The sequence below is a fragment of the Macaca thibetana genome, chromosome 11 (assembly GCF_024542745.1).
Source record: "Macaca thibetana thibetana isolate TM-01 chromosome 11, ASM2454274v1, whole genome shotgun sequence".
In the NCBI taxonomy this organism is placed as follows: Eukaryota; Metazoa; Chordata; class Mammalia; order Primates; family Cercopithecidae; genus Macaca; species Macaca thibetana.
Window position 1 is genome coordinate 104,319,420 of NC_065588.1, and position 27,656 is coordinate 104,347,075.

The following is a 27,656-nucleotide window of genomic DNA, read 5'->3' on the forward strand; positions in this document are numbered from 1 at the left end:
AATTTTTAAAACATGAGACATGGCCCACAGTAAATGAGATAGCACGTAGTAGGTGTTCAATACATGAGTTTTGTCTCCTCTGTTTCTGTCTTTGTCTCTCTCTGTCATACACACACACCACACACACACACACACACATACACACAATCTGCTGATCTGATGACAAAGACCTCAGGCCACCAAAATAAACCAAACTTTACCTCCTCTCTTCCCTTCCTTCTCTTCCCTCCCTACTCCATCATCCCTCCTTCCTTCCTTTTCTTCCTTCTCGTTCTCCCTCCAGCACCCTCTATTTTTCCCTCCCGCCTATCCTACAGTGCATCTTTAGACACTCAGTCCTCTAGGGAATGGCTGAATTGAAGTTAGTGTGCAGCCCTTGACCACATGGCCACAGAGTGCTCTCTCCCAGCTCAGGTATGAACAGCATTCGTGCTCCAAGTCAAGGGCTGTGACTCCATCTGTGGTGGGAGGGGCACGCGCTGTTGAACAAGCACAGAGACAAGACCTGGGCTTCTCCAGGGCTGTCACTGTCTGGTGTGCCTGCTCCAGGGAGGCGATGTTTCTTTTAAAGATGGACTCTTCTTAGTCGAGCAAATCACCTCTGTCTTATGAAGGAAATTCAAGGTGATCAGGTCAAGACACATCTCCAGCGGGGCTGAAAAAATAGTGCACTTAGCAGAGCTGTGTCCAGGGGAGTGATTGCTCAGTAATGAGCCTGCATTCTCTGCTAGATCCTGCTCTCCACCACAAGGAAGCGGGGAAAGAAGTTCACAGTTTAAACTAGACAGTGGTCTAGCCAAGGAAGCGATTCAGTGGCATTTAGTATTTTCTTCAATCATTCCATATAAGGGACATTTAATTCCAAGTGCTGGCTGGATCTTCGGTCTAACCTCCAGTTACTGATTTGGGGGTCTCGCAGACCTGGATTTAAACCTTTATTCTATGCACAATTAGCTGTGGGTCATAGGGAGGCCACTTCACCTTTCTGGGTCACTGTTAAATCATCTAAGATAAGAGCATGACAATGTCAATGTTCTCCACTTCACATGGGGGCATTACAAAGATCCCCCCACTCAAAAAGCAAGCAGTTCAGAACACAGGCTCTGAAGCCAGATTGCTTTGCTTCAATTCCGAATCCACATGTATGAGCTGTGTTACTCTGAGCAAGTGACTTCTCTGGGCCCTTTTCTCTTCTGTATAAAATGGTAATAATATTCTCATAGGATCACTGTAAGGATGCAAGGAGACAATGTATGTAAAGCACTTACCAAAGTGAATGTCCAAATAATAATAATAATAATTTTAAAAACATATGGGAAAAGACATTATAAACTGTGAAGTGCTATTTTCATGTATGGGGGTTACTATTTACCATAAAGTACAGGGAAAATGTTTACTACTTGAAGAAAACTAAGTTATGATATATAATTGGATGGCTATTTCACTTTATTTAAAATTTTCCTTTGAATGGAAACATTCACTTTGACCCACAGTAGAGACAAACTGTAAAGTACTTTCCACAGCACTGTGAATGGCCAGTTTCTTATTCTACTCACCTTAGTTTGATGCCTATCATATGCAAGACACTATGGTAGAAACTTTTACATAAATCATTCTATTTTAACCTCATTGGATTGTTATTTTTGTTCCTGATTCAAATAAAGCTAGGTCTCTGAAAGGTTAACTGACTTAAACTTACTAGGCTTATGCTAGGAAGTAAACAAAGTGAAATGAGGACCTAGACCTTGAGATAGCTAAGTCCAGGGCACTTTCCAAGGAAAACTAAATGTCTTAAGGCAGCTTGTAGACACAGTAACATGTTATCAAATGTTAAGCCTCTTAGAGCTGTCTTAATGCAAGAAATAGGAAGCTGTGTTTGGTGCTTAGGGAGTGGCCTTGGCTTAGGTTCCTGGATGCCCAGCTGTCACTGGGTGACCTCAACGGCTTGGCTGCAGCCCACAGAAGGCTTCCCTCCTCTCTGTTGGTTTCCACTGCCCTGATTAGACCAGGTTCTGCCAAGACAAATGACTTTCACTCTCTCATTTCTGCCCAAAGGAAGGACTTGACATTAAAAGGTCAACAAGGTCACATAACCAGAGACACACTGGTGAGGCTTCCCCCTGTAACCCTTGCAGCTTTGTCCCCAGCCACCTCTGACTTTTTCCTTTCCCCAAAGCCAAGTACATCGGCTGCTACCTGGATGACACCCAGAGTCGGGCCCTTCGAGGAGTGTCCTTTTTTGACTACAAAAAGATGACCATCTTCCGTTGCCAGGACAACTGTGCTGAACGGTAGGGCCCCAGCATCCAAGACTTGTCCATTTCAGGCCCTTCCTTCTAAGATTCCTGCCTGTGGCATTCTTTGCCCTGCTATGGGAGGGTGTGTTGAAGGGTGAGCACGTGACCACAGGAAAGGTTGATGCAAAGGTGTGTGTGTATTGTGTGTATGTGCATGAGCACATCCACACAATTGTGGACTGTTCAAGAGTTGGTCTATGGGAGTTTGTGGTTGTGCTACTGTGTCACACTGTGTCTAGGAACAATTTTGTAGCAAACAGAGTACAGGGTCAGCTAGCTGTGTTTGTGAGCCTAATGCCAATATGCAATGATCTTTAAATAATAGTGACCGTGTATGCAGGAGTCTTTGTGAATATGTGTGCAAGGGCCCAGGATTGTGCTTGTGTGTGTAGGTGTCTGATTGCATTTGTTGAATGTGCAACACTGTGTTGAGAGCATGCAAGGTTGTGAAGAATTGCACACAACTTAGAAATGCACCATTAGGTGTGCGCGTGCATGCAGATGAGGGCTGTGAGCATAAGGCTTGCAAGATGTCCACACAAAGGGTAAGGTGAAGGTATCTAATAGTTTCTCAATATATAAACTCCTTGTTTTTCTCCAACGGAGAAACACTTACCTGTTCAGACAGTGTTTTCCAATCTAAGAAGACAACGATGGTTTTTATTAGACATGCACTGGGAGTAGGGTGGAGAGAGTTGACGTTTTGAGAGTGGACAAGTCCCCAGAGATCTGGTGAACAGGGACAGGACCCCTGGGGGTACCATGGGGCTGAGCTGAGCTTCTCTCCTTGTTTCTTGGGCCCCTTGACCTTGTAGTGGCTCATGAAGAAGCTCTAATATGCTCACCTCCAGGCTCCAGCTGGCTGTCTCCGACAGTCACAAGCTCTGCCAACCTCAGCTGCATGCCTGGTGTGGAAATGGGCAAGTGGGTGACCACTGAGAGACTCTTCCTGCGGTTCTTTATTTTTCATTTTTTATTTTTTTGAGACGGAGTCTTGCTCTGTTACCCAGGCTGGAGTGCAGTGGCATAATCTCGGCTCACTGCAACCTCTGCCTCCCAGGTTCAAGCGATTCTCCTGCCTCATCCTCCTGAGTAGCTGGGACTACAGGCACATGCCACCATGCCTGGCTATTTTTTTTTTTTTTTTTTTTTTTTTTTTTTTTTTTTTTTTAGTATTTTTAGTAGAGATGGGGTTTCACCATGTTGGTCAGGATGGTCTCGATCTCCTGACCTCGTGATCCGCCCACCTCAGCCTCCCAAAGTGCTGGGATTACAGGTGTGAGCCACCACACCCGGCCCCTGCTGTTCTTGATTAGGAAACACTGCCCTCTTTGTAATCAGCTGCCTAGGGAGCCCACTATTAAAATCCTGAGCCCAGGACCCTCTCCAACTTGAAAAGGATTCCAAGTCCTTGATAACATGAAGTCACTAACTTATCTGTCAAACTTGTGTGCAGGGGGGCGGGGGAAACAGAGGTGAAGTCCATACAGCCCCTGGCCTTAAAGAGCCTGCAAGGGGAGACAAACATGTAAACAGAGAGGGATAACATAGTCAGATAAGGGTTGAGATGGAATAATCGCAGACAGTTAGACATGCAGACAAGGTCTAAGCTGCCTGGGGTGAAAGGAAATACTTCTCAGAGAAGGTGACAGCCAAGATGAGTCAGAGCTACTCATGTAATTCAATTTGGTTCAGCAAATATTTGTTGACTGCCCATGGGTGCTGGACCTGATTCCGGGTGCTGGACCTGATTCCGGGTGCTGGAGATGAAGAGATGAGCCATCCACAGCCCTGTCCTCAGCGGGGCTTCCCATCTGGTTGGGGAGATAGAGGCATGAACAATAGGCTTGGGCCACACAATAACAACAGCTTACAATAGTTAAAAAGCACTTGTTCTGTGCCAGGCACTGTCTGAGCATTTTGCAAATATTAACTCTTTAACTTCACAAGACCCCCGTGAGGCAGGAATGTTATGAACCACATTCCACAGATGAGGAAACCAGGGTACAGAGACATCAAGTATAATGGATGCTGGGGTGGATGTGCTTTGCAAGGTGCAGGAAAGTCAAGAAGATGGAAGGGATGGAAGGCTCCATGTGGAGGGTTTAGGAAGCATTATCATGGTGAGAGACCATAAGCTCGGTTTTGAAGGATGAGTAGGAGTTTTCTAGGTAGGGCAGAAATAACAGCATACTCAAAGGACAGGACTCCTGAAATACACTGAAACACTCAGGGTGCTCAGGTAGGCAGCATGGGAGTGCACAGAAGGTACAAAGGGAGTGTCAGGAGAGGAAGCCACAGAGGTGCCCAAAGCCCAGTGAAATGGGGCCTTGAAAGCCAACTAAAGCATCCAGATTTGACCAGGAGGGTAATGGGGAGCCACTGCAGGGTGTCTATCAGGGAAGTGGTCTACATTCATTCCATGAATGTGTATTAATCATCTCTCATATGCCAGGCATTGTCCTGGGATAGGTGGGCAAGACCCACAGGGTCACTGCCCTCCTGGATATTATATTCTAGAGAACAAGACAGGCAATTTACAAACTACATTAAAAATCACTAAGATCATTTCAAAAGTGATGACAACCATAAGAAAACAAAACGGAGCAATGGGATAGTGCCCAGCATGAGGAGTAACATTCAGTGTGGTAGTCAATGAAGGATTCTCTAGGAAGATGACTGAGCCCAGACCTGGAAGGTAAAAAGAAACCATGCAAACAGCAGAGTAAGAGTGTTCCAGGCAGAAAAATGGCAAGGACAAAAGACCTGAGGTGGGACGGAACTCAGTGTGTTTAAAGATCAGAGAGCCCATGACTGCAGCAGAATTGGCCAAGGGAAGGATGGTGGGCATCTTATAGTCTGTTTGGGATGCTAGAACAAAATATCTTAGACTGGGTAATTTCTATGAACAGAAATGTATTGCTTACAGTCCTGGAGGCTGGGAAGTCCAATATCAAGGTGCCAATAGATTTGGTATCTGGTAAGTGCCCACTCTCTGCTTCAAAGATGGTGCCTTGTTGCTGTGTCCTCCCATAGCAGAAGAGCAAAAGTGCTCCATCAAGCCTCTTTTATGGGTTTCCCTGAACCTCAGTTTTTCTCCATCTTGACTTTGTCCTTCCTACTCCCGGAGCCACAGCAAGCAATGCTCTTTTCATTTGTTTACAGAGTGGGGTAGCCACTAAGAGTCCTTTCTAGGAAAGGATTCCATCACTATGAAAATTTTCAAAAAAACTTGAAAACCTTGCAGTGCCTGGATTTTTATTTTTAGGAATTTTTCCTTGGTGAATGTGTGAGCTCATTTTTGTCCTCTCCCAGAGGGATGCGAGAGTCCCTGCCTCCCTCATGAGCTCCCTGTGCCTCCTCCCTTCACCCTAGCTCCTCTCAAGGGACAAGGAGGCACCGTTCCTGGGTGATGTTTCCAAGAATAAAGGAGCTGGACTCTGGAGAGATGAACGTATCAGGTTTCCAGAAAGGGAAGAGCAAGAAAGAGAGTGGGGTAGGGGAGACCACAGGATCTGGGGTGTGTGTGTGTTGACAGGTGTACCATGTGCAGGTGTGTACAGGTGAGTGTGAATATGGACATGGTGTGTCTATGTGGGTAGGTGTGGAAGGGTGAAGACGAAGGCAGGTGGATGGTCCCTGGGTGTTCCTGTCCCCTCCTTGGGTCTCTCTGTCCTCTAGGGGCCTCCCTGTATTCCTTCTTGGCTTTCCTGCCTCCACACTGCCCCCTGCAAGGCTAACTCTGTCGCCTCCCTGACTCCTCTTGGGGTCTCCTTATCCCAGACCCAGATCCTCCTGCCCCATGGAGCATGCCTGTCTCACAGATCTCCTGGAGTCTCCCTGCCCACCTCGGGGTCTCCCCTGCCCTCTTTCCAGGGTCTGTGTGCTACCTTCCTAATCTCATTTCTTAGGGGTCCCCCTGTCTCCCGAATGCCCCCATCTCCCAGGTCTCCACAATGGATGGGTCTCCTGTCCCCTGAGGTCTCTCCTGTCCTCTGGGGTCTCTCAGTTGCCCCAACCTCCCATCAGCAGTCTCCCCATTTCCCCTGGGATCTCCTGGTCCCCAGAGCCCTCCCATCCCCCAGGTCTCCACATTGAGTCTCCCTGCCTTGGGGTCTCCATGGTGGCAGCTACCCTGCTTGACAGCAGCCTCCCCCAGGGGTTACCTGTATGCCGGGCTGGAGTTCGGCGCCGAGTGCTACTGCGGCCACAAGATCCAGGCGACGAACGTGAGCGAGGCAGAGTGCGACATGGAGTGCAAGGGCGAGCGAGGCAGCGTGTGCGGCGGCGCCAACCGCCTGTCTGTCTACCGGCTGCAGCTGGCCCAGGAGTCGGCCCGCAGGTGTACGTGAGTCTGCCCTGCCCCTCTCTGCTACTCCTTCCTTGGCTGCAGCCCTTGCCCACCAGAGTAAAGAGTCCCACATGTCTGCCCTGTACCCTCCCTGGCTACCCATCACTCCAAGGCCACCACCGTCCTGCCCCAGCCTCGCCTCTCCCAGTCCCTCACAGAGCCCTTTGCCCCAGCTCCTTTGAATGGTCCTGCATGCGCTTCTCTCTCCCTCCCACTCTGAGCTGCCTCTGGTTCCAGCTGCATCCCTCATTCTCACCAGTCTTCCTCCCTCTGAAACTGAGTTGGAACCTGAGCCTTGCCTTCCCATCCTGATTTTCTCAGAGCAGATTGTCTCTAATGATGATGATGGTGGTAATGACAATAGCAAACACTTTGTCCTTTTCTCCATGCCTCATGTAGAATAGCACATCTAATCTTCACAATGACCATTGACATAGGTACTATTATTTACTTATTCCCATTTTACAGATGAGGAAACTGAGTCTCAATGTCACAAAGCTTGTAAGCAGCAGAGAATTTAAACCCACTCTGGAGCCCTTGATGCTTTCAAAGAGAGAATCCATCCTGGGTTGTTCAAGCTTCTGGTTTGGGTCTTGTTGGAAAATCTCTCCGATGTCCAAACCAACAGGAGGGAGTGAATAAGAGGACAGGAGCTGGCTCCTTGTCTGAGGGCACTGTCCCATCATTGTCCCCTCCTGGGGACTGGGGAGGAATGTTTAATAGCAGCTAATAACTAGTTATCAATAATCTGCTGTATGTCAGGCACTGTCCTAAGCCAATTACAGGCCTGATTTCATTTACCTTCCCTACAGCCTTTTCAGGTAATTACTGTTGTTAATTATCCCCAACCAGTCCAAGGTCACATAGCATAATTCCAGATGACCTTAAGACTTATGAGAAGAGTTAATGTGTTTGATAAAAGATGGGGGGGTGCTGACCTTTCTGGGGGTTACCCCTCCCACGCAGTCCAAAGACAGAAGCAGAAATCCACAGCTGCTTCTCTAGCCCTCTGGCCAGTGCTTCCGAGATTTGCATGTGTCTGAGAGTTCCCCTGGGAGATCTTTTTAAAATGCAGATTCCAATTCAGCAGGTCCAGCAAGATGCTGCATTTCTAAAGAGCTCCCAGGTGATGCCAGGATGCTGGTCCACAAACCACATTTTGAGCCTCTGTGGATCTCGTCCAGAATGTAGCCCTGCCCACCCGGGTGGCTTTAGCAGAAAGTTAACAGCTAATCTGTTTGCAGAGAAGGGCCTCTTCCATGTGAATTTCATTGTTTATAGAAACTCATTGTTTGTTTGCTTGAAAATGTGTTCAGTGTTTCAAATCCCAAATATATATGTACATATATATTTTGTTTGTTTGTTTGTTTTTGAGACGGAGTCTCACACTGTCGCCCAGGCTGGAGTGCAGTGGTGTGATCTTGGCTCACTGCAGCCCCTGCATCCCAGGTTCAAGCAATTCTCCTGCCTCAGCCTCCCAAGTAGCTGGGATTACAGTTTCCCACCACCACGCCTGGCTAATTTTTTTTTCTTTTCTTTCTTTTTTTTTTTTTTTTTTTTTTTTTTTTTTTTTTTTGTATTTTTAGTAGAGACAGGGTTTCACTATGTTGGCCAGGCTGGTCTCGAACTCCTGACTTTACGATCCACCCATCTCAGGCTCCCAAAGTGCTGGAATTACAGGCATAAGCCACCATGCTCAGCCTCAAATCCCTTATTTTTGAAGCGCCATTCAAGCTTTGCTGTGCAATAGGGTCGAGTATGCGGTCAATTTGCAAACTGGCTGTTTTTTCCAAATGAACTACAACTTCCACCTCCCCATAGTCATCTCAGTTCAGGTATGAAGGCCTAGGAGGGCAGAGGGCAGAGGACCGAGGTAGCACATGAAATCCAGGCCAGAGAATGTTCATAGAGTGGCTTTCTGGTTTGGCTGCTAATATTACGAGTTTTTAACTTAGTGGCAGATTTATCACCTTTACAGCTGATCGCCTTTATGTCAATATTTATGTTATTTTGATAGCAACATTTGGACCATCTGAAGAGATGACCTTAAAGTCAGGGATATTTAGAGGGAAAGCTGCTGCCAGTAACACATCCTAGTGGATGAAGCTGAGATAGATAACAAGAACTGGATTGTGTATGTCATTAGCCAGACACTAGCCAGACCTCCTTTTGGTTAATGTTCAGGTTGGCTGAATAACCTGGACACACTCTCAATATCTCTTTCTCTCTTTCTCTCTCCCCTCTCTCCTTCTCCCCACCTCTCTCTTCCTCTTTCTCTCCCTCACCTTCCTCCCTCTCTCTTCCTCCCTCTCTCCACCCCCGTTTCTTTCTCTCTCTCTCTCTCTCTCTCTCACACACACACACACATTCAGATACACACACACACACACATACTGCTGTGATCACCTTGTATTACATAATAACACTTTCACTGACCATGGGTCAGCTGGGGGGCTGCTGGCAGGAATGCTTCTGCACCCCTCACTTGCCCCTTCTGTGTGGCACAATTATTTGGGTGGTGCTTTGTACCATCTGAGAATAGCATTTTTGTATTATGTCCAAGAGGAAGAAACACACTTATTTCTACTGAGAGTGGAGTCCTGGATTCTCTAAAGTTCATCACTGTTGTTCTGAATCATCACCATATAAGGTTTGAAGCTTGAGCACCTTCAGCTGGAGACCCTAAAAGAAAATCTAAGCCTTATTAATCCCGAGGCTACCAAGACTGAGACTTAGAAGGAAGGCAGCTTGGACAAGGAGAGAGATGGTTGACAATGTTTCAAATCCAGTTGGCAACATGGTATACAAAGAGAGTGCAGGAACCATTCATTGAACCAAAACACTTGATGAGCTCTTCTGTGGATGAGATATGGAGAAGCTCAGTGGTCAGTAAAGCACAATGCCTGACCTCAAGGAGCTTTCCATCTCATGGGGCAACAGACCTGATACTAATAAAATTGGTTCAACCATGAGTTAGAAGGATAATTTTGTGCAGACCCAATACAAGTAGGATTGGTTGAACCAGAGACCCAGGGGGCTGCAGGGGCTCTGTCTTCAAGAGCCAAGGGGGCAATTTTTGAGCTGAATCGCATTCTAAGAGGATTCCAGGTGAAGGGGACAGCCATGGGTTCTAATTCATGATCAAAAGTCCAGAGTCAGCAAAGGTCATGTGTTGAATGCTATGTTGGAAGCACCTTTCTCACTGATGTCTGCATTTTACACTGGAGAAACTGGCTCAGAGAATAGGAATGGCTAAATTGAACAGCACCGGGGGAGGCTCCATAAAGGAGGGGGCAGCTCGATAAAGGAGGGGACATTTGATGAGAGGCTTGAAAGGTTGTTTCCTGGCGGAGAAGAGGAGGATACCCAGACTCAAGACAAATCACCAAGCAGTGGGAGAGGAATTAAGCAAATAAAAGAGAGCACAAAAGCCTGGTGCCTATTGCAGGAAATGACTGGCAGGCATGGGTTTTATAAGGCTACTGTGCCTCTTAGGGACTGAGCATAGGCTGGAACCCAGGTCCATGAATCCCAGTTAGGGTACCCACTTGCCACAGTGTTGCAGACACCCTGACCCTGGAATTTGGTTCAGAACACCATCTTCTCTCTTTCCGGGGAACTCCTTGGCTCCAGCTCATCTCCTCCCTTCCCTGACCCCTGATCCCTCCTTTCACCTTGTTTCCAGACTCTAGGCAATGTGAAATCTGCAATGTCTTTGCTCTGACTCAGTGGCATCTTCGATTTCCTAGGATTATGCCTAGGATTTGCTTTGTACACAAATAAGTCAGAAAGGGATGCCTTCCAAGTCACTGGCACACAACTCTGGCATGTATTACATCAGGCAAGAGAAATGAGTGAGTGCTCCAGCAAACAGCTATGGCAGAAACCAGATTTCATTTGTAGAGTCATTAGTTGGTATTAACACTGTGTCCTAATTGTGTTTTCCTAAGCAGTGGCACAGAACTCTTAATGACTGCAGAGATCTAAAGGAAGCTTATTATCTCCCAAACACCATTCTGGTGGGGCATCTGCCTCGCACAGGATGCCAGCCTAGGTGTTTCTGAGGTAAGGTGATGGAATGCTCCCATAATAGTGAGAGCATTAAAAGGTTAGCAGAGCAAATGTCTGCAGGCACCCTGCTATTCTGCCTTGACACTGACTCTCGGGCACGTGGACTCTTTGCCCTTGTTACAAAAGAACCGAGAAATGGACTTCTTTCTTGGTCAGATTACATTTTTCACAGCAGTTTGCTAAATGTGTCGGCAAGTGTAGCTCTCCTCCCAGGGGTAGAGACCTGCTGGTGATTTGAGAACATTATGGCTTTATGGGATGTTGCAAGAAATTTCATTTGCCTGAAAGAGTCTTGCAAGATTTGGGTTGCAAAGTTCATCAGAACGAGGCTCCTGAGTCCCAAGGATGGCTGTCCATGGTGCTGACCACCCTTTAGCACTGCCTAAAACCCCAATGATGGCAAACCAGCCTCTCCCAGGGATCTGAACTTTTTTCCTTTTGTTTTTTCCTTCCTAGTTTAGTGGAGACATTATGAAGCTTACACTATCACTGAAAAAATAGGTACCTTATTTATGGTTCACAATTTACATGGTGGATTTTGTGTACTGTTCTTAATTCTGGCAATTTTTTGTCTCCCAGAGTTAGAAGGAGAATTTTGTGCACTGCTTTGCTTTATTTTCACTGATCCTCCATTCCAACTACTTCTGCTGAGAGGAACCCTCAGATGATTAGGGAACAGTCACATTTGCTGGAATGGACCACGTCTAACTCCTTCTTTGCTAGGCCTGGAGGCTTCTTCTACTTCCCTTTGCTGTAGGTCTGGGAGCCCAGAATTTCATAATTCATATGGGACCCCATGAACTCTTCTCTGTAGGGCCAAGGGAATAAGAGAAAATATTTCTTCTTCTGCATCATGATGGGAGATAATTGGTTTGCTCTTCTCCCCTAAGCAAAATCTAGGTCATTGGACAGGAAAATATTGGGAGCAATGCAGGTTTTGGAATCAGGCATAGTGTTTCTATCCCAATTCTCTCATTTGATGGCTGTATTGACTTTGGTCAAGCCACTCGTTCTTTCTAGGTGTCAGGTGCTTCATCTATAAAATGAAGACAATCCCAATCTTTCACAATTTCTGTGGCCACCAAGTGAGGAAAAGACTAGAAAGCACCTAGCACAGTGCCTGTTACAGAGTAGCTTCTTCCTAATGGAAACTCCCCAGTTCACTCCGAGAAGCACCCAATTCAAGCGATTTGAATTTCCAACAGCCCACAGGAGCCTTTGGTAATGTCTAAAAATAGCTGGCTTGAATTCTCTTTGGACAGTTAGGCTCTTTGTGTAATTCAATCTCTCTCTGATTATAGGTAGCTAGGTAGCCATTAACAGCTTCCAGCTCACTGCCTTTCCTCCTCACCACATCTTTAATGCAGTGGAGCTTGGCCTAATTACCCAGGGGGTGGTGGCTTCTTTCAAACCAAGGAGAACTCTTCCACAGCTGCCTCTAAGCTGATGCCAGGTGACATTTATCTCATTTTTGTGAAGCTCCAGAACAAAGAGATGATAGGACTTCAGAGACACTTGCAGCTGGTTCCGGGCTGTTCTTCGTCTGCCCCCAGCAAAGGGAGTTGATGAACAGTTGCTCTGCTTGCTTCTTGCTAGTAAAAAGCCCAAGCTGCTGAGGTCATGTACCATCCCAGCTAGCCTGGCAATGCAGAGCTGACATTGTCAGAATGTGGGGCATGGGCTTTTGCAATCCTTGGACTCCCACTGTGGGGCCTGAGAGGATTTCTGGAAAATTCAGGTAGCTGGCATGGGGGTCTCTGGAGCGCAACTTGTTAAAATTGGGCATACCTTCTTCAGGATAGTAAAGAGATGGGAAACTAGGATGTGATGTCAAACAAGATTGGGGTCAAATCCCAGCTCTGCTCCCTACCAGCTGTGTGACCTGGAAAAGTAATTGAATCTCTGCCTATAAAACAGGATAATAATATTTTTCACCTCATAGGTTGTTGTGAGGATTAACTGAGTTATAATGTACACAACATACTTAGCACTAATGACATAGAGTAAACAGCTGTTGTTATTATTGCCATCATTGGCAATTATTTAGAAAGGTTGATTATTAGGAAGATGCCATCCAGGGCTACTGCTGTTGTCATTCATGACTCCAGGGAGTACCATTCACAGAGACTATGAGCTGTGAAAAGCAATGGCCCTGAAATCTGTGGATTTTCCTTGTGATTGAAAGTGCTCAAAGATCCAAGATGTTTTAAGTTGGGTTCTCCCAAAACAGGGATGTGAACCTTGGCTACCTGGAAGGTGTTGCCAAGATGCACCCATAGGGGACTAGAAAGGTAAGATGGAGAAGAAAGCTAATACAGGGTCCCTGACAAAGCAGGTCTCTAGTGAGGACAACGGAAGCTTAACCCCACTGGAGAGCTCTGGGGGATGGTATTGAACAAACTTCAGACATGTTTCACCTGAGGAACAGAAAGCTGCTGTATTTATTTTTCTCCAACTCTCATCCACCATTGGCTGAGGGTGGCTCCTGGGGAGATTAACTCCCTGGCAGGCCCAGCCTGTCCCTCACAGGCCCTAAGGCAGAGTCATGGTCACTATCAGCCTATAATGGAATGGCAAATGCCAACAGCAGGCATGTTAATGGACCACTGACAGCAAACAGTGCATGGGTTCTAGCCACCCTCCACATATTATGGGCAAGTGATGGAGAAAGGAATAAGAAATGGCATGGTTTGAGTACTTACGTCTCAGACACTGTTGTAAATGCCATCGCATAGACTTTCACCCCAACTGTGCAGGGTGGATACTACAATCCTCATATACAGATGAGAAAAACTGAGGCTCAGCAAAGTGAAGACACCTGCCCAATGGCACACAGCTCAATAAGCAGCTGACCCAGGTCTGTCTGACTTAGAGCCAAGGCCCTTACCTCGGGACACCAGAGCCTTTTGCAAACAAGAAAGCATCTTTTCACTGCTATGGAAATCCAGAATTCTTTATACCACAGGAGAGTGTCAGGGAAGCCAAGGGATTCCCTTGCCACTTCCCTTTCATTTTCAGACATAAGAGATGAAAGAGTCTCTCACCCACTGAAGGGGAGGGCCAGGTGACCCATATTACAGATGGAGGAAATGAGGGAAGTGGGGAGAGTAAATGTCTTGGCAACCATGTGTATTCTGTGTCCAGATCACCAAGACAGTGGAGAGCCACCTGCAGAGGGAGATGGCCTCCAGAGAGCTCCCCAGGTCCCAGGTGTCAAGCTAAACCAATCCCTTCCTGACTTGGAAAGCTCTCCAGACCTTCTGCTGGACATCAGGAAGCCCTCTGTGACTTCACGCAGTTTCCTCACAAAGTAAAATAGGCCAGACTTCAGGAATGCCTTCCACCCAGGAGATTAACTGCTCCTGGAACTGACTTCCCAAACTGTTATCCCCTCACGGCACCCCCAGAACACATCTTGCCCAAAGAGGTGCGCAGTAGTAGTTTCTAATCCATCTCGGGCCCTTTAAGTCCTCTAAAAATTTCACCTTATTTGGTATTCAGAGCATTCAGTTTAGCCCTCCTCTCTAAGCTGGGAGAGTCAGGGACTCATTAGCAGGTGTTTAAATGTCAAAGGGAGGCCAGTCTCTGCAGAGCTGGATCTACAAAGACTTCCTTCCTCTTCCTATTCTGGCCTCCTAATATCTAGGCAGGCTGGAAGAAATCACATGGAGAAATGCCAGCCTAGGGATTCCACATGGCTCTCCCCCTCTTTTCAGTCGAAGGACAGCAGGTAAGGAGACAGACCTTTGACTGCCCCCTCTCTAGTACCTGTAGCTCACAAAGTTTATCCATGTCCATCTCTGAATGATTCACCCAATATTTATGCACCCATTTTAGAGATGAGAACATTGAGGCTCTGAAATGAGAGGAAACTTGCCCATGGTCAAAGACAAGGAAGGGCAGAGGTGCCATGTGAAGGAGAGTTCCCCGTTTTACAGCTGAAGATGCTGAGTTCCAGAGAGGAGAAACAGAGTCAGGATGAGAATTCATGTTTCCTAATCACTAAGTCTTCTGCTCCTCAGCCAGGATGGCTCACCCTGAGCCTGTCAGTCCAGGGAAATGCTATGGCTCTCTGGTGTGGTGCCAGGATGGAAGGCCTCTCCTGGGGCTCTGGGTCAGGGTGGGTCCCCTGAAGCTCATCTGGAGATGCATGTTAATATGACCCATCAGCGGACTGAGCCCAAAAGATGGGTGCCCAGCTTAGGGACAGGGGAGAGGGCAGTGCGCTTGGCCAAGGAAGCCTAGAGGAAGATGCATGTGTGCCACCCACAGGCCCTGAGTGATGCTCCAGTGCCTTTGATTATTTGGGGTCATGCTCTTAGAGGATACAAGGGTGACTCCTGAGGGCGAAGGACCCCAAAGACCACCCTGGGCTTGCTTCAGCTTTCACATGCCCACAGTCAGACATGCATACTCCCATATAGAGATGACTTGTATATGAGATCCACTGTGATGCAAACAACTGGGACAGACACCAGCAGTGTCCCTGGCTGTGGGCACCAGGTGCAAGGGTCCCCAGTGCTCTTGGCATCCTGGGAAAAGACTCTATCTGGGCTGCACTCCATCAGAGGAATCTACCCATCCAGTTACTCTCTCTTCTTAAGGTGCATTTCCCCTTGCACTGGGAAATAAGTATTTTCATCTGAACCTAGGTGCCAGCCGTTGGGATGATTGGGAAATGTCAAACCCCTGGTGGCATTGAACCGGGCTCATGAGGGACTGGCTGAAGCCCAGCCTCATCCTCTACTAGGAGAAGAGGAGCCCTCTTCTCAGCCAGCTGGTTGCCAGGCAACCCAGAGAGAGCCCCTGGGGTTGTTGTCTCCACGTGCACAAACACCTTATGGTAAGACTCGCCCTCCTAGAGGTTGATTTGATGCACAACCACACAAGTTATCCACAGTCAAATGCACAGGGCCAGAGACTCCTATGTTCCCCCATAGACCCACGATGTGCAGATGAGCATGGTCTACAGGGTCACATTTGCATTCTCAGAGGTCAGCATCCACATGCCCAGACAGGTGGATCTGCACTCACACTGGCATGAGCATAGTCACACATACACATGGGATGCACACATCATCACTCACACCCTTTCATACACAGATGAGCACTGTGTGCACAGCAACAGACACACATTCAGTGTCACATCCCACTGCTCAAACAATCTCAGTGCAGCCAGACCCACAAGTGCCCTCACACAGCCTCTCCTGCCCCCATTAATGCACAGACACACACACACATGCACACACATGTGCAAACACCACTCACTTCTTCAGACACGACTGTGTCTTCCCAACACACTGCTTTGGGGGCCTCAGACCCCACCAGGGTAGTGGAACAGGACTCAAGAAAGGACCCACATTAGAGGATAAGAGTTGGTGGGCTTGGGATCCCTACAAGGGTACCCAGGACTGCCCCAGCCCTAAAGGGGCCTCTGTTGGCTCCAACCCCCAAAATACTGTCTTTAGCAACCCTCCAAGCTCTAGCTTACGACCTGGGAGGATTTCATGATGGTCCCTCAAATAGGATTCTGGTGGGGAAGAGGGAGGTTAACAATTTGAAGTTGGTTCTAGAGACCCGGGGTCAAGCGACCTCAGAGTGACAGCCCTGACTTTCTGAATGATTTGTGGTGAAAAGCAGAGTGGACATGAAGGGTGGGAGAGAGAAAATCAATGTCCCACTGTTGTGAAATGCTAAAGCCAGGGGTGGCTTTTTAAAAAGGGACAGCCCAGGAGAGTACAGACTTGGAGTTCAGACATTCCCAGGTTGAAATCCAGACACTGCCACTTGTCAGCTGTATGGCCTTGGGCAAGTCACTTCCCTTCTGCACCTGTTTTCTCTTCTTTATAATGGAGAGAATGAGATCTTCCTGCTAAGGTTTAGGAAGGTTCCACCGGATAAGATATATCAAGCATTTACACAATGCCTGGCACTTGATAAATATCAAAGATGTAAGTCTGACTCTTACAAGCTGGGTGACTCACATCAAGCAGTTTCAGTCCTCTGAGCCTTGAGTTTCCTCATCTGTGAAAATGGGGAGCCCCAAATGACCAGAGTGAATGGGAGAGTTCAATGAGACACATGTGTGAACAACTCAGCCTACTTCCCATCACATACCATACAATCAGTACATGGTAGCAATAACAATCACAAAAATATTATGATTTTCTTAAAGACAAGGTCCCACTCTGTCAACCAGGCTGGAGTGCAGTGGCATGATCATGGCTCATTGCAGCCTCAACTGCCTGGGCTCAAGCAATTCTTCCATATCAGCCTCCTGAGTAGCTGGGACTACAGGCATGCACCACCACCCATAGCTAATTTAAAAAAAAAAAAATTATTTGTAGAGATAGGGTCTTGCTATGTTGCTCAGGCTGATCTCAAATTCCTGGGCTCAGGGGATCCTCCTGTCTTTGCCTCCTAAAGTGTTGGGATTACAGGTATGAGTCACTGCACTGGGCTAATATTATATTAATATAAGCATCTATTCATAATAGTATTATTATTATTGGAAGAAGCACAGGCTTTGGAGACAGGGAAACCTGGCTTTGATCTCACCCTGTTGTTTGCCAGCTCTGTAACACTGGAAGCCAGTAAGCCTGCCTCAGCTTCCTCAGTTTTATCATCTGTGAGATGGAGGTACTCATAGCATCTATCACCTATGGGTGCTGTGCAGACTGAGTGGACCCAGAGTTCCCAGCATGGAGCCTGGCATTAGCAGGAACTCAGTAGATTCAAGTGGAGTGGAAAGAGAGGGAAAGTTAGCATCTTGTTGCCCAGTGACCTGACTTAGCATCCGGTTGACTTTTCTGGTTAAGTGAGAGCTAATCCACAGTGCTTGGGACTTCCCACCTCATTGCCGTAAATCTTTAGCTCAAATGCCCACTTCCCCGGTGGGTGTGGCAGCTCACACCTATAATCCCAGCACTTTGGGAGGCTGAGACAAGCAGATCACTTGAGGTCAGGAGTTCCAGACCAGCCTGGTCAACATGGTGAAACCCCATCTCTACTAAAAATACAAAAATTGAGCTGGGTGTGGTGGCACACATCTGTAATCCCAGCTACTCAGGAGAATGAGGCAGGAAAATCACTTGAACCTGGGAGGCGCAGGTTGCAGTGAGCCGAGATCTGCACTCCAACCTGAGCAATAGAGGAAAACTCAGACACACACACAATGTGTACGGCACATGCTATGGACATCATGCTCTAGGTGACCTTACAGGGCATCCCACTCAGCAACTCAGGCCACGAAATGGATGACTGTCCAGTGTTTCTCTACAGGGCACTAGTGGCATTTGGGATGTGGCACGTGCTCATTTAGGAGGTGAAGGGCTGTCCTGTGCAGAACAGGCATGCACATTTCCAGCCCCAGCCCTTCAAGTGCCAGTGGCCTCAAACCACTGGAGCCATCAAAGGTGTCCCCACACTTCTTTGAATGTTCCCAGGGTAGTAGGCATGAGAGTCACTGCACAGTTTAACTCCCAGTCTTCATTTATATGTGGGGAAACTGAGGCCTGGAGGGACCACGGAGCAGATGAGCAGCATCCTGACATTATCACCACTACCACTGCCACTCGTCTCACCAGGATAAAGCCAGAGACCCAGAAAGCTAAGACAGCAGGAGTCTGAGGGATGCCCTGGAAATTAGTCATTTAACCAAATTCCTAATGTCCTCTTAGTTTTCTTGGCTTGTCACTGCAGTGAGCAACTTCAGCCTATCAGGTGCCACGTGGTAGAAAGAATCACTAGGGTGTCTTTGATGGCTAAAATATAAAATTATCATTCATAAACACCCTCCCCCCACCCTTCTGCTCAGGGAGTTATTCCATATCCTCTTCTCTGCACATAAATGTAAATATATATGTGTATGCTAAAAAACGCTTTTACACTCTCGATAGACCCAGACACCGCTACAGAGAGAGACATATGGTTTTTGCAACTTGCTTTGCTTTTTTCCAAGGGCTAACACTTTGCTTCTGAGCCTTAGTTAGTTTTTGCAAACGATGGGTCCTTAGATTTGTCTTGCAACCTCTTCTCTCAAAGCCCTGTTTCTCTTATCTGTAAAATGAGAGTTTACAATGAACCTTGCAGGATTTTCAAGAAGGTGACATGAGCTGACGTTTCTGAAGTGCTCAGCAGAGGAGATGACATATAATAGGGACTCAATAAATGGGGTCTGTTCTTGTGCTGATGGTTTTCATCACACCATGTTAACAATGCCCTTTGTTTTATGTGGATGGCTATGCTTCCCGAAGGGTATATACAACTCAGAATAACCCAATTGTAAATGTATATCACCAGCCTTTCAAAAGATTTAACAGCGGCCACTTAAATTTTGTTTTAATAGAGATGGAGGGCTCACAATGTTGGCCAGGTTGGTCTTCAGTGCCTGGCCTCAGGCAATCCTCCTGCCTTGGCTTCACTTGTTTTGCCTTTATTACATAAAAATACATATTCATTGTAGAAAAAAAGTTAGAAAAGAGTTTTACAAAGAGATGGAAATAAAAATTACCTATATTCCTACTGGATTGGTCAGAGTTCTCTAGGGAAACAGAACCAACAGGATTAGAACCAATACGATATGTGGATAGATATATTAAGAGATTTATTTTAAGGAAGTTGGCTCACGCGATTGTGGGAGCTGGCAAGTCCGAAATTCATATGACAGGCCAGCACACGGGAAACTCAGGCAGCAGTGAATGCTGCCATCTTGAGATGGAATTCCTTCTTCTCCAGGAAGCCTTAGGATTGCTTTTAAGGCCCTCAACTGATTGGATGAGGCTCACCCACATTATCAAGTATCATTTCCTCTACTTAAGGTCAACTAATGGTAGATGTCAATCACATACAGAAAATACCTTCATAGCAACATCTAGACCAATGTTTCGCCAAACAGCTGGGCACCATGGCCTAGCTAAGTTGACACATAAAATTTATCCTTCACACCTACTGTCCAGGGACATCACGGTTATTAACACATTGGTATATGTCTCTCTAGAGATTAATTTTTTATAAAATTGATATTTTATAACATGTAGGATTTTACATTCTCAGTTTTTATTTAACTTTGTATCTTAAACACATCTTCGTCTGGCTAAAATAACTTTTAATACCATTTATTTCAATGGAATTCCACCTTCAATAGAATTCCATTGTGTGTTGTCATTCCAGACATTATTGGCCCAATTATCTCATGCTGGACACCTAGGTTCTACCCCTTCACTTGTTAATTTTTAAAATGCTGCAGTGAACAACCTTACTGATAAATCTTTGCACACATCTGTAGTGGATGCTATAGGCGCCCACCCAAGTCCCCTTTCCTGTGGTGACTGTTGGTGGCAATCAGTGGCTCACGACTGCCCCGTTCTCCGAAAAATAGCCTTGGGCCTATCAGAAGCAAGCAGCCCCTCGCAGGAAGTTATGCCCCATCCTGGGGCACAGCCCACAGCCAAAAACTGATACTGGAGACCAGGATGGACAAGGCCAAGGCAAGCCAGCCCCCTTTCCTTAAGGTGGGGCCAATTCTATAGTGCAATTTCTCATCCAGAGCCTCCTCCTGATCCCTGCCGTGAGACCAGGATGGAGATGGGACCCAGCTGAGATCACATCCTTACTTAGCTCTGTCTGGTCCTGCCTCCCGCTTTCTTTCTCTGAGAGCACACCTTCAATGAAACATTTGTCTCAGGCTCTGCTTCAGTAGCCCCAACCTAAGACAACATTTCTGAATATTTTCTTAAGGGATGACTTCTATTGAAGATTTGACAATGGACTCCAAATTTTTTATTGTGTAGCTGCACTATTTCTGGGTTAAATTTTCTTAAAGGGATTCCCTCTGACACGTCAGTCCCTTGCAGCTTGTTGGTGCCCAGTACTGGGTAGGTAGGAACTTCTGAGGCCCAGGACTTTTCCCCTAAAGCCCAGGGCAACAAAAGGGAGAGGAGAACCCTAGTAGTAGTGAGTAAGGACAGGACAGCTGCAGACCCCTTGCTTCCCTCAGTCCTCAAACACTCAGCCCTGATGAAATCACACAAATCCTCTGTGCACTTGATAATTTCCCCGAATGGGGCACTGCCATGGTTGGGAGTGAGGAAGTGAGGCATGGGAATCTGACAAAGAAAGTGGGATAGCATGGCCCAGGACGAATGTCATCTCAGCGACCTGGGTTGTTGACAAAGGGGTCAGGGTTGAGGAGAACGTTCTTTGATGTATCGAGCTCATTGACTATGAACAGACATGTTCAAGAACAGAAAACATAGCCGCTCTTTCCATCTCTGCTTTGGCTTGCTCTGTGACCTTGGGCAAGACTCTTGCCTTCTCTGGGCTTTCTTCAGAAGGTGGTTTTCCCAACCAGATCTGACTCCTTGTATATCTGACTGGTCCTCTTCTCTCTGGTTCTTCAGATGGAAGTGCAGTGTTCCGGGGCTGCTTCCGCAGGCCTGACAACCTTTCTCTGGCCTTACCCGTGACAGCTGCCATGCTGAACATGTCCGTGGACAAGTGCGTGGACTTCTGCACGGAGAAGGTGAGCACAGGGTGGGGCCCACGGAACTCCAGGTGAGGGGGACAGTGCAGCACAGCTGAAGGAACCACATGCTTGGCTGGAGAAGCAACAGCTCAGTCAGGATAGATGCAGTCGCTGACTGGGATCTATGACATGGGAGAGGGATGTGACCGTTTCACGTGGATCTAACGGACTGGAGCTACACAGAATAGATTTTCCTGCCTTTGAGGAAGTGAGTTTTAATACTGAGGAATAGTTAGGAATGAGGGTTATTAGTCCATTTTTATACTGCTATGAAGAAATAACTCAGATTGGGTAATTCATTTTTTAAAAAAGGGGGGGTTTAATAGACTCACAGTTTCACGTTGCAAGGAGGCCTCTCAATCATGGTGGAAGGCAAAGGAAAAGCAAAGGCATGTCTTACATGGCAGCAGGCAAGAGAGCATGTGTAGGGGAACTGCCCTTTTTAAAGACATCAGATCTCATGAGACTTACTCACTATCATGAGAACAACATGGGAAAAACCCACCCCCATGATTCAGTTCCCTCCCACCAGGTCCCTCCTGTGACACATGGGGATTATGGGAGCTACAATTAAGATGAGATTTGGGTGGGGACACAGCCAAACCATATCAGGGGGTGATGTTTGAACTTGGCTTAGAAGCATGAAAAAATTACCAAGTAAAGGTAAGGACAGTCCCACCTTAGGGCAGAGGAAGTTCCCCATTGGAGGAGGGGTGCGAGCAGAGGCCAGGCAGCAGTGTCATCCAGAGCTTTGGGCACTGGATAGCACCTGGGTTGGATGTTCTTTTTTTGGCCTAAGGTGCTAGATGTTTGACTGTTTATACTTCCTCCCTAGCCAGGCTGTGAACTCCTGGAGGGTAGGGGCTATGCCTTGTACATTTTGTGCCCCCCTTCAATATCCCCAGCACAGAACTGGGCACATAACTGGCACTCAGCAATGTCCAAGGAGCTCCAGTGTTTTCTCAAAATGAGCTAATTACTCAAGTGTCCAGAGGAGAACCATACCTCCTCCACCACCAAAAGATGGTTGGGCATTTCATTCATTCTAGAGAGTAGTTGAGGGTAGAGAGGTATAAATGCTCAAACACCAAGAAGAAGCTTTCTTCTGCAGGACTTGAAAGAGAACTGAAAAAAGAAATCCCTTTCTCACGGTCATGCAATACACTGCAGTAAATGCCCCCTTAGTGTGATGGTGATATGGGACCCATGCTTTGGGAAAAGCTGTCTGAGTGTTCTCAGACTCAGTGGATCCAGCCACACAGGCGTGACCCTGGTTTGCTACCAGATTAGTCCGGGACTAGCTACCAGGGAGAACTAGGGGTGGTGGGTGAAGTTTAGAAGCAAATTGGGCAAAAGACAGACCCTTGCCCACCAGATCTCAGGTCCATCCTGCCCCCACTTAGCTGTTCAATAGAACAAATAAAGCAATCAGAAGCACATCTCCCAACAAAGACTCTGAGTACACAGAGGTATCAGTATCTCCTTTGGCTTAAAAGAACAAATTCAGAAAGCTTTTCCCAAAGCATGGGTCCTATATCACCATCACGCCAAATCTTCAAATATTTAATAAGACCCTACTGTATATCAGTAGTCCTGCTTAGTGCTGGGGATGCAAAGTAACAAGATACAATCTCTATCCTCAAGGATGCAGGCATTCGCTTTATCTACATTGTGGCACCTCCTGGGTGCTCAGACCACACCCTGAGTCCTGGATGCCCCCATCTGCTCTGAGTCATCCTGCTTGGCTATTTCTCTCATTGGGCTTCTAATGCCTGAAGCATTTCTCTGGAAGTCTAAAAGGCTGCAGCATCACAGCAGTGGCTGCTTGCTGAGAACATCCTCCATGCAGCCCTCTGCACCGTGGATCATACGGTTTACTTCTCAGGCCAAGCCTATGAGTTGGACATTTTCAGTCCCATTTCACAAATGAGAAAACCAGGATTCAGACAGGTGAAGTCATTTGCCTAAGCTCTCAGCAGAAGCGAGTGGCAGAGCTGGAGTTCACACTGGGGACTGACTCCAAATTCAAGCTCTTAAACTTCTGAGCCACCTTGGTGACCCCACCAGAGAGGCTTCCCACAGCCATTCAAGAGGGACCAGCCTACCTCAAATAACCAAGCATTTCTTAAGGACTTGCTGTACTCCTAACAGGCATTCTAGAAGATGGGAAGTGACATTTGTGAGATTAAAGGAGGCTTGGCTGTCATTTGGTCCAGCTCTCCCCTTAGCAGGAATCCCTCCACCCACATGGCATTCCCTCACTTCCAGAGGGCCCTGGGGAAACCTACAGATCCCCTGGCGTTGGGGGGACAAACAGCCACATGACAGTGAAATCATGGGGCAAACTAGCGTAGCACAGTGTCAGACTGTACACAGGACTGGAGAGAAGTGAGGGTGTGTATGTGGGAACAAGAAGTCTCCCTGCAAACCTCCCTCTTCCTGTTTTCTCTGATCTCCTTACGGGACAAAGGAAAGAAACTAAGGTGATCAAGTGGACAGGGATACAGAACCGCTTGTGTCGTGATAGAGGGTCTGAGGTTTAGGGTGTCAGAGGAGGCTCAAGGATTCTCATTATTTAGAAAATGTCATCAGTCATGGCCCAAGCTGACCCTCCGGTATATCAGCACTTCTGCTCTTCAGCTAGGTGCCGCAGTTCCTATTTAATATCTTCTAGGAAAGAAACTAAAGCTACTGTGGCAAAGCTGGCTGGATCCAGCCACACAGGTGTGACCCTGGTTTGCTACCAGATTGATTATTCCTGGGCCGGCTACCAGAAAGAACTAGGGGTGGTGGGTCCAGTTTATAAGTAAATGGGGCAAAAGACAAACCCGTGCCCACCAGATCTCAGGTCCATCTTGCCCCCACTTCGCTGCTCAATAGAACAAATAAAGCAATCAGAAGCAGCTCTCCCAACAAAGACTCTGGGTACACAGGGGTATCAGTATCTCCTTTGGCTTAAAAGAGCAGACTCAGACAGCTTTTCCCAAAGCATGGGTCTCATCTCACCATCTCACCAAGGGGGCATTTACTGTGGTGTATTGCATGACCATGAGAAAGGGATTTCTTTTTCAGTTCTCTTTCCAGGAGAAAGCTTTGTCTCAGTGTTTAAGCGTCAACACCTCTCCCCCTTAACTACTCTCTATGCAGGAAAAATGGAGCCAATCCCAGGCTCACAGTCTTGGTTGGCCAGAGTGCCTAGGTAGAATTTAATCACTTGTTTTGTTTCTGTATTACGTGCATTTACAGTATGGAGATGTATGGAAGTGCTACTTGCCCACAAGTACTATTAGTGGTAGCAATACAAAGTATCCTTTGAAATTTAAGTTTCAAAAAGTGAATCGACTTAAAGGAAACTAATAAGTAAACAATAGTACAGTAGGTGCACAGATAGGGCAAAATCATAAAAGCACGGTTTGTGGATGGAATTTGGGGACCCTCAAGTTGAGGGAGACTGACAGAGAAGGCAGTAGTTGGAATGCAAATCCTGTTCTCCATTTGGAGTCTGAAGCTGTCCAGGGATTTAGCAACTCTCTTCCTCTTCTTCTCCCACTCCATCCCCAGGAGTACCCGCTGGCAGCTCTTGCAGGCACCGCCTGCCACTGTGGATTTCCCACCACCCGATTCCCACTCCATGACAGAGAGGATGAGCAGCTCTGTGCCCAGAAGTGCAGCGCGGAGGAGTTTGAGAGCTGTGGAACTCCTAGTTACTTCATTGTGTACCAGACACAAGTCCAAGGTGAGCTAGGCCCTTCCCCAGTGGACCCCAGATACACTCCCAATGGCTTCCCTCCCAGACGTGTCCCTGCCAGTCCGTCCCACACAGCCTGCAGCAAGGAGAAAACCATGCAAGCCAGAGGGCAGCGATGATGAACTCCACCAGGCTTAGAGTTCCTGGATGGGCAACAGAAGGAATTCCCAGGGTAGGGAGCGTTCTGATGACCCATCTCTATCCCTCATCACTGAGGACCCTTGGTGGCTCCTGTAGTGACAGCGAATGAGAAGAAAGACTGAGTCTCCCACAGGCTGCAATACAGATTCACTGCTTTATCCGAGACAAGTCATTTCCCCTTTCTGGGCTGCAGTTTTTCCATCTGTAAAATGAAACTGTAGACTGTTAGCCTCCAATGTTCCTTCCAATTCTAAGATTTTGTCAATTTATATATAAATTCTTCCTTCTTCTCTCTCCCTGTCTCACTCATCCTTTCCACTTGCAGTCTTCTTCCTTTGCTAGTGGAATCCACACTTACTGTTATCTCCTCTTCTGTCTCTTGGGGCTACCAGACATGATGATCATGATGGTGGTGATGATGATGATGATGGTGATGGTGATGATTATGATGATGGTGATATGATAATGATGGTGATGATTATGATGATGATGATGGTGATGATGATAATGATGGTGATGATTATGATGATGATGATGGTGATGATAATGATGGTGATGATTATGATGATGATGATGATACTGATGGTGATAATTATGATGATGGTGATGTGATGATGATGATGGTGATTATGATGATGGTGATGGTGATGATGATAATGATGGTGATGATTATGATGATGATGATGATATGCTGATGGTGATAATTATGATGATGGTGATGGTGATGATTATGATGATGGTGATGGTGATGATGATGATGATGGTGGTGATGATTATGATGATGATGATGATGATGATAATGATGATGATTATGATGATGGTGATGATTATGATGATGGTGATGGTGGTGATGATGATGATACTGATGGCGATAATTATGATGATGGTGATGGTGATGATGATGGTGATGATGATGATGATAATGATTGTGATGATTATGATGATGATTATACTGATGGTGATTATGATGATGGTGATGGTGATGATTATGATGATGATGATGGTGGTGATGATAATGATGATGGTGGTGATGATTATGATGATTGTGATGGTGATGATAATGATGATGGTGGTGATGACTATGATGATGGTGATGATGATGATGATGGTGGTGATTATGATGATGATGATACTGATGGTGATGATTATGATGATGGTGATGGTGATGATTATGATGATGGTGACAGTGATGATGATAATGATGGTGATGATTATGATGATGATAATTATGATGGTGGTGATGATTATGATGATGGTGATGGTGATGATAATTATGATGATAGTGATGGTGATGATTATGATGATGGTGATGGTGATGATAATTATGATGATAGTGATGGTGATGATTATGATGACGGTGATGGTGATGATTATGACGATGATGATGATACTGATGGTGATGGTGATGATGATACTGATGGTGATGATTATGATGATGGTGATGGTGATGATGATGATGGTGATGGTGATGATAATGATGATGGTGGTGATGATTATGATGATGGTGATGATGATAATGGTGATGATAGTGAAAAGAGTGATGCTGATAGTGCTGATGATGGTGATGATGAAAGTGATGATGATGATGATGGTGATGAGAAGGAGCAAGAGGAGGAGGCAGCAACACTTGTAGTTTCTTGAGGTCTTCCTCTGTGCCAGACTCAGTATTGCATCCTTCATATGCATGTTTTCATTGAATCCCCTCAACTCTCTATGAGTTGGGAACAGTCATTATGCCCTCTTTACTATGGGGCGGGGGAGGGGATTGAGACTCAGAACAGTTGAGGAACTTACCTTAAGTCATACTGTTTATAAACTTTCCCAATAAAACCCATTTCTCCTGACCAAGGTATCATGAAGGGTGGGTGGCACTTGGGTGGGGATTGGGGGTCATCCCTCGCCAGGACACACAGCCCAAAGGAAGCCCCTAAAGGATCACCTCAATGTCTGAATATATTGACCATCTACTATGTACTGGTCCTTATGCCAAGCCTCATCTCATTTAGTGATGTGAAGTCCACAGTAAACCTATGATCAGGGCAGTATCATCCCCACTTTACAGATGACAGAACTAAAATTCAGAGAGATTGGGAACTGGCCACAATTATACATCTACAAAAGCAATTTGTTTCCAGGTGTCTGACTCCAAAGCCCCTGCTGGAAACCTTTGCCCATGCTCCAGTGACACTCCCCACAGTCTGGAGAGCCAAGAAAACACCACTGGACTAGACCTCTTCCTTCTCATTTCCCAGTCACCAAGCTGCCATATGTGGTTGAGCAGGTTGAGCATTGCACTGGCACAGCCAACAGAAAAAGTGGTGTCTGAAAGCCAGCCACATGTTGTGTGCCCTGGATGGCAGAACATCTGTCCAGAGGAAGGAGTGGGCACCTTTTTCTGATTTGCACAAAAGTGCTGTACGAGCTAGTGGCAGCCCCACCAATAGCCTGTCCCTGTTTGACTGATGGGGTAACAGTGGTGATCAGCTGTGGCTGTTTCTATGGTAGCTAAAGTCCTTCTGAGAG

At 46.7% G+C, this 27,656-nt stretch overlaps 2 protein-coding genes across 19 annotated transcripts in view; both read left to right on the forward strand.

Annotated features, from left to right (window-relative positions):
• ISCU (iron-sulfur cluster assembly enzyme) overlaps positions 1–27,656 on the forward strand; it is a 627,706-nt gene that overhangs the window by 266,293 nt on the left and 333,757 nt on the right. Inside the window, exon 1 of one of the 14 annotated variants that reach the window (XM_050749883.1) lies at positions 3,740–3,758. The exons of 9 other annotated variants lie outside the window; for them this stretch is intronic. The gene's annotated coding sequence lies outside the window, so the exon portion shown is untranslated. Of the gene's footprint in view, positions 1–3,739; positions 3,759–4,670; positions 4,675–7,575; positions 7,580–9,098; positions 9,103–21,558; positions 21,563–27,656 lie in introns of those variants that run through there. 4 more of the 14 variants (XM_050749911.1, XM_050749906.1, XM_050749917.1 and 1 more) reach the window with 4 other exon arrangements.
• Positions 1–27,656, forward strand: part of WSCD2 (WSC domain containing 2) — a 125,905-nt gene that overhangs the window by 75,102 nt on the left and 23,147 nt on the right. For 4 of the 5 annotated variants that reach the window (XM_050749756.1, XM_050749757.1, XM_050749755.1 and 1 more), the window contains 4 exons: positions 2,177–2,291; positions 6,457–6,641; positions 21,120–21,241; positions 24,806–24,980. In XM_050749756.1, coding sequence (XP_050605713.1) covers positions 2,177–2,291; positions 6,457–6,641; positions 21,120–21,241; positions 24,806–24,980 — 597 coding nt within the window. The remainder of the gene's footprint in view (positions 1–2,176; positions 2,292–6,456; positions 6,642–21,119; positions 21,242–24,805; positions 24,981–27,656) is intronic. The other variant, XM_050749760.1, reaches the window with a different exon arrangement.